Raw genomic sequence first — 13,394 nt, 5'->3', positions numbered from 1 at the left:
CCAAAAGGTCGCTGGATCAAATCCCCGAGCTGACAAGGTAATAATCTGTCGTTCTGCCCCTGAGTAAGGGAACCCACTGTTCCCCCGGGCGCCGATGACGTGGATGCCGATTAAGGCAGCCCCCCGCACCTCTCTGATTCAGAAAGGTTGGGTTAAATGCGGAAGACAAATTTCAGTTGTACAACTTACTAGGTATCCCCCTATCCTTTATGGGAAAGATAGACCGTTGGAAAGACACAGGAAAGGTAGAATAGGAAGGGCAAAGGTCACTGGCCATGAATGTAGTACATTATGATTATGAAGTTGCTTAGTCTAGAACCTAGCATAAACTATAGGCTACCCACTGGGCATATGTGGATAATTGGGTCATATTTGGTTGAGACGTTAATCAATGAGTTTACAACCTATATTCACCCACTCAAAAAGACAGACAAAATGTAGTTGAATTTGCAATGTGTTATCACTATGCTTTAAACCACCTAAAAGCACAACCAAATTCCAATGGAAAAATTAGGTCAGATATTTGGTTCAGTTCAGTTGTCACCCAAATGTCTTTCGCTGTGCTTTCAACCATTTAAAAGCACAGCAAAGTTCAAATGGGAATACAATGTCAGATATTTTTGATAACAGATGAATGTGTTATCACTGTGGTTCATTTAATAGCAGAACCAAATGACCTGGATTGCAGTTGAGATTACATTAAAAGTACATGGTACAGGGCCTCCCGAGTGGCGCAGCGGTCTAAGGCACTGCATGTCAGTGCTTGAGGCGTCACTGCAGACCCGGGTTTGATCCCAGGCTGTGCCGCGACCGGGAGATCCATGAGGCGGCGCACAATTAGCCCAGCGTCATCCGGGTTAGGGGAGGGTTTGGCCGGCCGGGATGTCCTTGTCCCATCGCGCTCTAGTGACTCGTTGTGGCGGGCCTGGACACATGCACGCTGACTTTGGGCGCCAGTTGTACGGTGTTTCCTCAGACACATTGGTGCAGCTGGCTTACGGGTTAAGCGAGCAGTACGGCTTGACAGAGTCATGTTTCGGAGGCTCTCGACCTTCGCCTCTCCGGAGTCCATACGGGACTCACAAAATTAGGGGTAAAAAGTCAAAAAAATAAAACTAAATCGTACCTGGTACAAGTAATCAATACTGTACAAGATTCTGCGCAGACTATTACAGCAATTGTGAAGTTCTCTACAGACCTGCGACAACCTACGCATGCGATCTTGAACATTCATCTTTTACATGATTACAGAAAGAAGACCTTAACATGTGGCCATGGATGTGTTACTCATTTTAAGGTTGAACGTTACAAACGTTCGTAAAAGAGCCTTAACTTTTAGTCTATTTACTGTATTACAATGTAATATTGAATTGTGTTTGGTTGACAATATAACCCAATATCAACATTTAAAGGAGATGTATCTACTGCTGTGATAGTTCCATCTGAGAAACTCCCATTCTTTAACTTACATTTTTTTGGTTGAGATGGAGATGTGAATCCAACATAACAACGATTCATTTGAAAACCGATTGGAATTAACACCAGACTAATTCAGTGGCACCGGTGGAAGTATCTAAGCAGAAGATACATCGCCTTCAAATGTTGATATTTGGTAGCGTTGGCACTAAATATCATTACATTTTTAATCAACCAGAGCTTGAAGCCCTAGGCCTATTGTATTGTCTATTTTTAGTTGCATCCTTGGTTTAATTGAAACAATAGCTGTTGATGACTTTGCAGATGCTATATAGGCCTAAATAGCGTCATTGATGATAAAAGCGATAAAGTATGGTCACATTTCATTTGCTCTGTTAAATATACCCTTTGAAATGACGTATAGCAACAGTGAATCTATTTAGTTTTAAAGTGGCGATCTCCCAACGATCATTCTCACGATAGCACATTGGTAATAGTCAGTGTCAAATATCATAGATAATCAGGGCTGGGCTTGGTTAAAACCCTGGATGGGAGACTGTAGATATATCAATTCTTTAGTAGGAGGTGCTGACCCAGCCTATTGTTTTTTTTTTTTTTCTGATAGTGGATATAACATTGAAGATCTGACATTGTTTTATAGGTACAAATTCAACATATTTCATACAAGGTTTGTCTATGTTGAAATTTGGTTACCATGATGACACAATCGTGTGGTTGAAATGTTACCGTCAAAACAACAGTTTATGTTGATGTCTTTTTTTTCCAATAAAATGTATGTTCCACATAGATTCCACGTCACAATGCGTTGACTAATTATGTTGAAACAATGTTGACTCAACCAGTTTGTGCCCAGTGGGTAGTGCCTTTATTTCCTATCAGAATGACAGGTCAGTTCAGTTGTACCTGGTGGGCTCTGCAGATGAGGTCCAGATCGTGACGGTTGAGGAACTTGCTGACCACATCAGCCCCAAATGTGAACGAGACCCCACGGTCGTTCTCCCCCCAACCCTGAACGTCTTTGTCTGGGTCCGACCACAGCAGGTCACACAGCAACCCTGGAACACACACACACACACACACACACACACACACACACACACACACACACACCAGCAGGATCTGAGACATGAACAATGGCTTCGGTGGTTCACATCGCTCCCATATAAGGAGATGTGTTCTAGAAAGGTCTGATGAGCCGATACTGGACTTGGTCAAAATGTACTTCTCTTTAAAATGAACCAGACAGTCAGGTTTTCTGTGACTTATACAGTGAGTATCAGAACCTTATTTAGATATAACTATACATAGGTCTACTGTAGTGACATAACAATAGGTTGATCCTGGACACATGAACAGTCTTTTAAATAATTTTTAAATATCCCATATATGGTCATGTCAAAAGTCAATTGATTTAGAGAATCTGAAAATCTTTAAAGAATTAGCTACATTGTACAGTACAATAATCTGGGATCACACTTTACTGTGGGCAATTCAATCACATTTTGCTTAGGAAATACTGACCACTACTGTCCGCTAAAGGAAATAGCACTTGTTTTTGTAACGTTGGAGAGGTGTGTGTGTGTGTGTGTGTGTGTGTGGACCTACCCGTGTCAGGGACGTCTGTGGGTCTCATGATGCGACGGATCTGCTCCATAGACTGCAGGTCTGGAGAGAGGCCTGGTAGGAGACAGAGGAGCACAGAGACAATAGCACTCAGTCACAGTAATCGAAAACACATCCATTTAAAATCCACACACTTTCAAGGTCACTTTTCCTGCCAGAACCAGCACGTTGTAGGATACTGCTCTACACAGAGCCTTTAACTATTTTTTTGCACCTAGTCATAGTCATGACTCATGTCCAATGCCTGCTTGCATTGTTATTCCATTGTACACACGTTGAATACATGCGTAGTATGTAATAATTATTGTAACGCACAAAATAATGATGTGACTTATTTGTTCTATAGGGTGTTCGTTTGACTGACAGTTAGGAGAAAAGGTTTGCTACATCAACTTTCACATTTCACGTTTTGCTGAGCAAGACGATGATCGTTTAACAGCCAAGTCATCGACAGGGAGTTTGAGTGACAGCTCCTCCAGCCGTGCCGTACCTCCATGGCAACAGAAGATCTTCTCATCCACGATGGCAGCGATGGGAAGGCAGTTGAAGCAGTCAGTAAATGTCTTCCACAGTTTTATGTTGAATCTGCGCTTACCTGGAGAAACAGTGAGACAAAAAAACACACTTTATAACATCATCTGGGATCTTGTAATTCCAGCAACTTGACTCTTGTAACAGAGGCCGCCCTGTGTTGAATGGCTGCATTTTGTTTTTCCAAATAAGCATTCGTTAGTGTGTGTGCCGCGGTGGGGTATTTGGCTCAGTTACTTGTATGAAACGCAAACAATTGCACTAGGCAATGTATTGAAGTTTATGTGTGTGCAGAGCGTGCGTGCAAGCAGGCGTGCTACTCACACTCGTCGTAGAAGCCGTAGATACGGTTGATGGAGGCACACTCGTGGTTGCCCCTGAGCAGGAAGAAGTTCTCTGGGTATTTGATCTTGTAGGCCAGCAGTAGACAGATGGTTTCCAGGGACTGCTTCCCTCGGTCCACGTAGTCCCCCAGGAACAGGTAGTTGGCCTCGGGTGGGAAGCCCCCGTACTCAAAGAGCCGCAGCAGGTCCGTGTACTGGCCGTGGATGTCACCTGAGAGAGGGAGGAGGGGAGAGAAAGGAGGAACGTAAACTACCCTAGCCTAGCTATCCACAGTCAGGGCAATTCATGAATGACAGGTGCGGAACTGGACATGAGGGGAAACGATGTGTGTTCGAGATACGCAGATTCTGCGCAGACCAACAGATCTTCATAATCCCCCGGAGAGGCTTTTACTCAATGCGCTAGACAGAGATCCTATACTAATGTAATTGTATGGCGCTATAATAATCACACTCGATGTGATGAGGTTAGAAAGTGGAGGGGAGATGTAGTGGGGATTCATCATCACTGTCGTCGTCATCACCACCTACCACAGATTTTGAGGGGAGCCTCCAGTTCCAGGAGGATGGGCTGGCTGAGGAAGATCTCTCTGGACTTGATGCAGAGGCCCCTCACCTCAGCCTCTGACATCTGCACGATCTTCCCAGGGCGACATCCCCGCACTGACACAGAGACCGACAGAGACAGTTAGATTTGATGGCAAAGGGTACTGGAACTTAAAGACACATTTCACTCAAAATTCAACTGTCAGATGTTTTCAGACCTCAAAATGTAGAGTGGGGTCAAGATTATACCACAGCCCACGGCATCAGTTGTGGTTTCATCTTGACATTAGAATACTTCAGAGGTCTGAAAACGTCTGACAGACTTTGATTTGAAAGTGTGATGTCCCTTTAAGAACTGCATCTCATCTGCAGTGACACTTCATCTTTCTGCCAAGTGCAACAGACCTACATTCTATACGTGTCGTTCTTTTCGGCTTCTCAGTAGTCAGCGTGATAGTGCAGTACTACCGAGGCCTGCCTGAAGTGATGACTGAAGGGGGGAGGAGTGGAGAGTGTGGGACTAATCCAGTTCAGGTTAAGAGCGCAGGACCAACACTCTACTAAGCAGGTACCGCCTACTACCCCCGAGCACGCACCCCTACTTTCTTTTTCACGTTTTTAAAATCTGTGTTTATAACCACAACAGGAACACATGGCAAGTCAGTCCGGCCCAATGTCCCGAGGGTGAGGTTTTCATGAAACAGCCAAAGAGGGTAAATATGAGGGCCTGGGTTGTGTCAACACAGTGGTCCAAATAGACTGACAGTCTATTTGCCCTCACAACGCCAGCCATTCAGAATAACTGGGGCAGGGCTGGGACTGTGTACAGTAAGTGCCTTTTCTCACACTATGGCAGCTACAGGTAGACCTACTCCTATTGTAACAGTAAAACAGTACTGGCTGTGGTTGTTGTTGTTATTATTTTACATGACATTAAGTACATTTGGAAAATATTCAGACCCCATGACTTTTTCCACATTTTGTTACGTTACAGTTTCCTCCCCTCATCAATCGACACACAATACCCCATAATGACAAAGCAAAAACTGGTTTTTAGAGATGTTAGCAAATTGATAAAAAATTTAAACCAGAAATATCACATTTACATAAGTATTCAGACACTTTACTCAGTACTTTGTTGAAGCACCTTTGGCAGCGATTACAGCATCGAGTCTTCTTTGGCATGACGCTACAAGCTTGGCACACCTGTATTTGGGGAGTTTCTCCCATTTTTCTCTGCAGATCCTCTCAAGCTCTGTCAGGTTGGATGGGGAGTGTTGCTGCACAGCTATTTTCAGGTTTCTTTCTTCCCTTTTTCTCCCCAATTTCAAGGTATCCAATTGGTAGTTACAGTCTTGTCCCATCTCTGCAACTCCCGTTCGGACTCGGGAGAGGTGAAGGTCGAGAGCCATGCATCCTCTGAAACACGAGGATCCAGCCGCACCAATGTGTCGGAGGAAATACCGTACACCTGGCGACCGTGTCAGTGTGCATGCACCTGGCCCGCCACAGGAGTTGCTAGAGCACGATGGGACAAGGACATCCCGGCCGGCCAAACCCTCCCCTGACCCGGACAAAGCTGGGCCAATTGTACGCCGCCCCATGGTTCTCCCGGTCAAGGCCAGCTGCGACAGAGCCTGGACTTGAACCAGGATCTCTTGTGGTATAGCTAGCACTGCGATGCAGTGCCTAAGACCACTGCACCACTCTGGAGGCCTCTCCAGAGATGTTCGATCGGGTTCAAGTCCGGGCTCTGGCTGTGCCACAAGGACATTCAAAGACTTTTCTCAAAGCCACTCCTGCTTTGTCTTGGATGTGTGCTTAGGGTCATTGTCCTGTTGGAAGGTGAACCTTCGCCCCATTCTGAGGTCTTGAGCGATCTGGAACAGGTTTTCATCAAGGATCTCTCTGTACTTTGCTCTGTTCATCTTTCCCTCGATCCTGACTAGTCTCCCAGTCCCTAATGCTGGAAAACATCTCCACAGCATGATGCTGCCACCACCATGCTTCATCATAGGGATGGTGCCAGGCTTCCTTCAGAGGTGACACTAGGCATTCAGGCCAAAGAGTTCAATCTCGGTTTCATCAGACCAGAGAATCTTGTTTCTCATGGTCGGAGAGTCTTTAGGTGCCTTTTGGCAAACTCCAAGCGTGTTGTCATGTGACTTTTACTGAGGAGTGGCTTCCATCTAGTTACTCTACCATAGAAGGCCTGATTGTTGGAGTGCTGCAAAGATGGGAGAAACTTCCAGAAGGACAACAATCTCCACAGAGGAACTCTGGAGCTCTGTAAGAGTGACCATCGGGCTCTATGTCACCTCCCTGACCAAGGCCCTTCTCCCCCGATTGCTCAGTTTGGCCAGGCAGCCAGTTCTAGGAAGAGTCTTGGTGGTTCCAAACTTTTTCCATTTAAGAATAATGGAGGCCACTGTGTTCTTGGGGACTTTCAATGCAGCAGACATTTTTTGGTACCCTTCCTCAGATCTGTGCCTCGACACAATCCTGTCTCGGAGCACTACAGACAATTCCTTCGACCTCATGGCTTGGTTTTTGCTCTGACCTTACGCTGTCAACTGTGGGACCTTATATAGACAGGTTTGTGCCTTTCCAAATCATGTCCAATCAATTGAATTTACCACAGGTGGACTCCAATCAGGTTGTAGAAACATCTCAAGGATGATCAATGGAAAAAGGATGCACCTGAGCTAATTTTCAAGACTCATTTACAAAAGGTCTGAATACTTACAGTAGCAGTCAAAAGTTTGGACACACCTACTCATTCAAGGGTTTTTCTTTATTTTTACTATTTTCTACATTGTAGAATAATAGTGAAGACATCAAAATTGAAATAACACATGGAATCACATAGTAACCAAAAAAAGCATTAAACAAATAGAAATATATTTTATATTTGAGATTCTTCGAAGTAGCCACTCTTTGCCTTGATGACAGCTTTGCAAACTCAAACCCTTGAATGAGTAGGTGTCCCAACTTTTGACTGGTACTGTATGTAAATAAGGTATTCCCGATTTAATAAATGTGCAAAAATTTCTAAAAACCTGTTTTTGCTTTGTCATTATGTATTGTGTGTAGATTTGATTGTGATTTTGATTTTATTTAATCTATTTTAGAATAAGGCTGTAACAAACACTTTTAGAAAAAGTCAAGGGGTCTGAATACTTTCTGAATGCACTGTAATTGGGTCACATTCATTTAGGTAGCTATATGTAGACACGGGTGTCCCTAAAGTATTCCAAATGAAAAAGTCAATTGTGAACAATGGGCACAATTCATCATAGATTTTAGCAAACTAGGTTTCTTCAGTTATAACTAAGAGAAAGGGTTTTCATAGCATGCGCATTTGGGAGGAAAGAAAGCACAAAATATTCAGTCTGTTAAAAAATAGCACATTGCAGATGTAGATGGCAGATTCCCAAAGTCATGCACAATGGATTAGTTACCATATCCCTAAGCATGTATACCATTTAGCAGTTTCATTGATGCCAATTTAATGACAGACTACAGTTCCGGCATGAGCCAGAGAACCAGAGATTCCTAGAAGTGACTGAGCCACTGCCTAGCACCCCACCCATAGCACTGGGGTAAATCTATTTGACTTGAATGAAACCTTCCAAACATATTTGCCCTTTGTAGAACTGCACAGAAAGCAATAAACGGTTGAGATTGATATCGTTTAAAAGCTTACAAACAGGGTTGTCAAACTATTTTATAATTTATTCAATTAAAAATAAAATCATGTAATTTTTTTTAACCTTAAAATGCTAATTATCTAAAAACGTGTAGCTTAGACCCTATTTTACATCAACTGAGGTTTTTGTGTTGTGCCCGCCAACGGTTGAGACAAAAAATGCTCTTGAATACAGGGTGGGTGTCATGTTTTGGCTGATAAATGTACTAAAATGGGAATAAAATTTCAACTTTCAATGGTTGGAGGTCCACACATCAGAGAATATCTGTTGTTTTAAATTATACTGTCAATCCTCCATAGGAAACCTATTGAAATCATAGAAATATAGATAATAGAATGGACATGACCATTTAAGTTGACATTTGAGGGTGGGAGTACCGGTGGCCATCTTTGTGGTAGTAATTAGAAGTTACAATTAAATTAAAATGTAAATGGTGTACCAGCTAAATTGCAGTGGTCTGATGGGATATGACCATTCTATGATTTATATTTCTATGATTGAATTGACACCCACCCTGTTGTATTCAAGAGCATTTTGTGTCTCAACCGATAGCAGGCACAACACAAAAACCTCAGATGATGTAAAGTAGGGTCTAAACTAAAAAAAAAAAACAGAGTTTACGCGTTTAGATAATATAAGTTAAAAGTTTAAGAAAGGCATAATTTATAAAATAGTTTGACAACCCTGTTTGTAAGCTTTTAAATTATATCAAACTCAATCGTTTATCTTTTCCAGTGATAAAGACGCGAATGTCTGAGTATGTTGCGGTTTGCAAAATGGGTCAACTTTGAGCACCTTTTATGTTTTGGCATTCAGATCCAAAAGTAATTTTCTGACCACTTTTTCCACGGGCAAACATATGAAAAGTTTTGTTTAAATCAAAAGGAATGCTGTCAAAAAGAGATTTTGAATTCAAATGGATTGACCCCCCTGTCGACTGGTACTTTGTGTGACCCGGCTATTTCTGTATTGAGACCTTAAATCAAGCTGTATAAACATTCCCTCTTCTCCTCCAAACCCACAGGAGAACGTTATCTAAACACATATCATATTTCTAGTATCCCAAAGAGAGTCATATACAATGAGGCCAGGAGGTAGACCAAAAGTGGACCTAGCCTCCCTATTGAACAGTCTGCCTTTCTAGTTGTTGATTTAGACGGGGGTCTCTATCAGAAAATATAATCACATTCAGAAATATAAACAACACCGTCTGACTTCCAGCACACACACACACACACACACACACACACACACACACACACACACACACACACACACAACACAAACTCCAGTGAGGATGAAACCCGAGGAGGATGGGGTCAGCGAGGTGTGTGTATGTCTCTGTGTGTGTTGTCCTCAGACCCTCCACACACCTCCTCCACCTCAGACCAGTGGTGAGGTGTTAGCAGAGAAAGCGACTGGGAGTCCCAACATATGAGAGGAGAGAATCAACGCAGACTCCACAGCCGGGCCACCACCGCACTGCAACACTGGACCGGAGTGGATCGCCTTACATGTAATGGAAAGGTCTACATGACAGACATGCACATTCGCAGCCGAAGCCACAGGGCAATTCTACGATGACGGAATTACACGTTGACTCAGATTTCTCACTTTAAAAATGTCTGCCACAAAAGGATTATATTGATTTGTACAGTCAATTGCACACAAGGTCCAACCAAAACTTGACTTCCACGTTTATACCCAACCCCTCTGAATCAGAGAGGTGCGGGGGACTGCCACATTGGTCATCCGGGAGTTGTTGTTGAGGGGGGTTAACTGCCTTACTAAAGGACAAAACGACAGAAACAGATGTCTATGACTGGCTCAGATTTGGCCCGGCCAGGGCAGACTGACCGAATTTTGACTACTTTTCAGAGTCCATGGACGTCCGTTGTGGGTCAGTGCTCAATGGGTGAGGATGCTTGTCACAGTAAATGGAAAGAGGGTACATTCTTAGAATGGTGCTACCTTCCACAGAGGGTTCTACATGGAACCCAAAAGGGGTTCTACCTGGAACCCAAAATGGTTCTAGCTGGAACCACAAAGGGTTCACCTACGGCACGTGTGAAACTCATTCCACGGAGGGTCGAGTGTCGGCGGGTTTTCCCTCCTCCCTTGGACTTGATTGATGAATTAAGGTCACTGATTAGTAAGGAACTCCCCTCACCTGGTTGTCCAGGTCTGAAAAACTAAAAACCAGCAGACACAAGGCCCTCCATGGAATGAGTTTGACGCCCCTGTCCAATGGGGACATCCGAGAAATCCTTTTGGAAGCATTTTTTCTAAGAGTGTGGGTGGTAGGTTTCATGGCAGGTGTCAGAGGTGGCATTAACTGGAGAGAAATAGGAGAGAGAGAGAGAGAAAGTGAGAAGGAGGGGTTGTCCAGACTGTTTTCGCAGTCTTGCGTTGACAACAGAAAGAAGGCAAAAAAAACAGTTATGAGCTGAACATAACAGTATACCAGTGGAAGGGAGAAGAGTAGCAGGTGACCCAACTGTAGTTTGTGACTATTATCATTTCCCATTGTTGCCAGTTCAATTGCAGTAATTTCGTTACTGATTTGGTAACATAACTGAGTTTTAATCACTTAATAATGAATAAACTTGACTAAACTGGACAACACCGTCCACCTTAATCGGAATGGCCGATTAATTAGGGCCGATTTCAAGTTTTCATAAAAATCAGTAATCTGCATTTTTGGACACTGATTATGGCCCATTACATTGCACTCCACAAGGAGCCTGCGTGGCAGGCTGACTACCTGTTACGCGAGTGCAGCAAGGAGCCAAGTTAAGTTTCTAGCTAGCATTAAATTTATCTTATAAAAAACAATCAATCTTAACTTAATCACTAGTTAACTACACATGGATGATGGTATTACTAGTTCATCTAGCTTGTCCTGCGTTGCATATAATCGATGCGGTGCCTGTTCATTTATCATTGAATCATAGCCTACTTCGCCAAACGGGTGATTTAACAAGCACATTCGCGAAAAAAAACACTGTCGTTGCACCAATGTACCTAACCATAAACATCAATGCCTTTCTTAAAATCAATACACAAGTATATCTTTTTACACCTGCATATTTAGTTAATATTGCCTGCTAACATGAATTTCTTTTAACTAGGGAAATTGTGTCACTTCTCTTGCGTTCTGTGCAAGCAGAGTCAGGGTATATGCAGCAGTTTGGGCCGCCTGGCTCGTTGCGAACTGTGTGAAGACCATTTCTTCCTAACAAAGACCGCAATTAATTTGCCAGAATTGTACATAATTATGAAAGAATAAACGTTTTGGTTTCGAAATGATAGTTTCCGGATTTGACCATATTAATGACCTGAGGCTCGTATTTCTGTGTGTTACTATATTATAATTAAGTCTATGATTTGATAGAGCAGTCTGACTGAGCGGTGGTAGGCAGCAGCAGGCTCGTAAGCATTCATTCAAACAGCACTTTCCTGCATTTGCCAGGAGCTCTTCGCTGTGCTTCAAGCATTGCGCTGTTTATGACTTTAAGCCTATCAACTCCCGAGATTAGGCTGGCAATACTAAAATACCTATTAGAACATCCAATAGTCAAAGATAAATGAAATACAAATGGTATAGAGAGAGATAGTCCTATAATAACTACAACCTAAAACTTCTTACCTGGGAATATTGAAGGAGGAAGCACCAGCTTTCATATGTTCTGAGCAAGGAACTTTTTTACATGGCACATATTGCACTTTTACTTTCTTCTCCAACACTTTGTTTTTGCATTATTTAAACCAAATTGAACATGTTTCATTGTTTATTTGAGACTAAATTGATTTTATTGATGTATTATATTAAGTTAAAATAAGTGTTTATTCAGTATTGTTGTAATTGTCATTATTATAAATATATAAAAACCGGCCGATTAATCGGTAGCGGCTTTTTTTGGTCCTCCAATAATCGGTATCGGCGGTGAAAAATCATAATCGGTCGACCTCTAGTCCTTTTAGATGGAAATGCCACACACACACACTGCCCCTCGCCGTCGAAACGCTGCAGTGCAGAGAAAAGGTGTACACACACACACAAACACACAGAAAAAGACGTGTACACTGACACGTACACCGCTGCCTGACACCCACAGTCTTGTGACCTTGACTTCAGATGCAACCACTGGTGGATTCACGGGAGGTATCAACCCACTAATCCTGCCCCTTTTCTCTGCACTGCAGCGTTTCCACGGCGAGGGGCGGTACCACAGGCAGTCACCATGGCAACACACCAGGGAGGTCATCTGCGAGGCAAGGCGTTGATGAGCGTTGGTTGCTAGCTGAAGGCATAGCTGATTGGCAGACACAGAGCCTCCACCACTCCACCTACCCCATGGTGTGAATACTAATGTGTCATGTCATGGCCACTGACTGACGTGGCGAGCAGACTAGAACAGCACACCCTAGGCCCTGGATGTTTATGAACAGGCGTCACCACTTGTTAGGTTGCGCCGAGTCAAAATGAGCAAGAGCCCTATAGAATAAACTGTAATTTTGACAAATGTGCTTGAGTTGAAAAGACATTGAAGTGTGTTGTGGATTTCTATTGCTTTGTATGAGAGGTTGGTACGGGTTACACAAGTTAGGTTTTTCTTTAGTTTTGTTTGAAAAGGGAATCTCTCGCGCCAACATCCAATTCATTACTCCTAATTTGGCCATGTTCTGACAGTGTGTGTTTGTGTGTGTGTGTGTGTGTGTGCGCGCACACATGTACAGACTGTACGGGGGTAAGAGGAGAATAGGGGTACAGAACCTGACCTTTCGTACGCCAGTACAAAATGTCCTTTCCAGTGCCCTGCAATCTTCCCTCTGCCAGATCAGATCACTGCTATGCAGCTCTCCCATCAAGACCCTCTCCTTCTATCCTCTCCTCTTCTTTCCCCCTTTCTCCCTCTCTCATCTATTTATCTTATGGTTCTTCTAAAAGCTGTGGAATCCTGCCCAGCTAGCGCATAACGTTCTGAGAACCATATGTTTCTTAGAGCTTGGTGAGAGCATGGTTGTCCTTAGGTTATTTTGCATACAACCTTCCCACATCTTTCTGGGGATGGTGCAGGATCGTTGCTTGGCTTTGGAACATTCTCAGCACATTTAAGGAACTTGGATAGGGGGCAGTATTTTCACGGCCGGATAAAAAACGTACCCGATTTAATCTGGTTATTACTCCTGCCCAGAAACT

General features: G+C 43.2%; 1 protein-coding gene across 1 annotated transcript in view; it reads right to left on the bottom strand.

Annotated features, from left to right (window-relative positions):
- The window catches only part of LOC106577544 (serine/threonine-protein phosphatase PP1-beta catalytic subunit), a 30,592-nt gene that overhangs the window by 1,349 nt on the left and 15,849 nt on the right, over positions 1-13,394 (bottom strand). The window contains exons 2-6 of the mRNA XM_014155659.2: positions 4,467-4,598; positions 3,916-4,146; positions 3,551-3,655; positions 3,043-3,114; positions 2,341-2,492 (exon numbers count right to left, since the gene is read on the bottom strand). Coding sequence (XP_014011134.1) covers positions 2,341-2,492; positions 3,043-3,114; positions 3,551-3,655; positions 3,916-4,146; positions 4,467-4,598 — 692 coding nt within the window. The remainder of the gene's footprint in view (positions 1-2,340; positions 2,493-3,042; positions 3,115-3,550; positions 3,656-3,915; positions 4,147-4,466; positions 4,599-13,394) is intronic.

This window comes from Salmo salar, chromosome ssa18, assembly GCF_905237065.1.
Source record: "Salmo salar chromosome ssa18, Ssal_v3.1, whole genome shotgun sequence".
NCBI lineage: Eukaryota > Metazoa > Chordata > Actinopteri > Salmoniformes > Salmonidae > Salmo > Salmo salar.
Note: the sequence above shows the minus strand (reverse complement) of the source record. Positions and strands in the feature narration are given on the sequence as shown.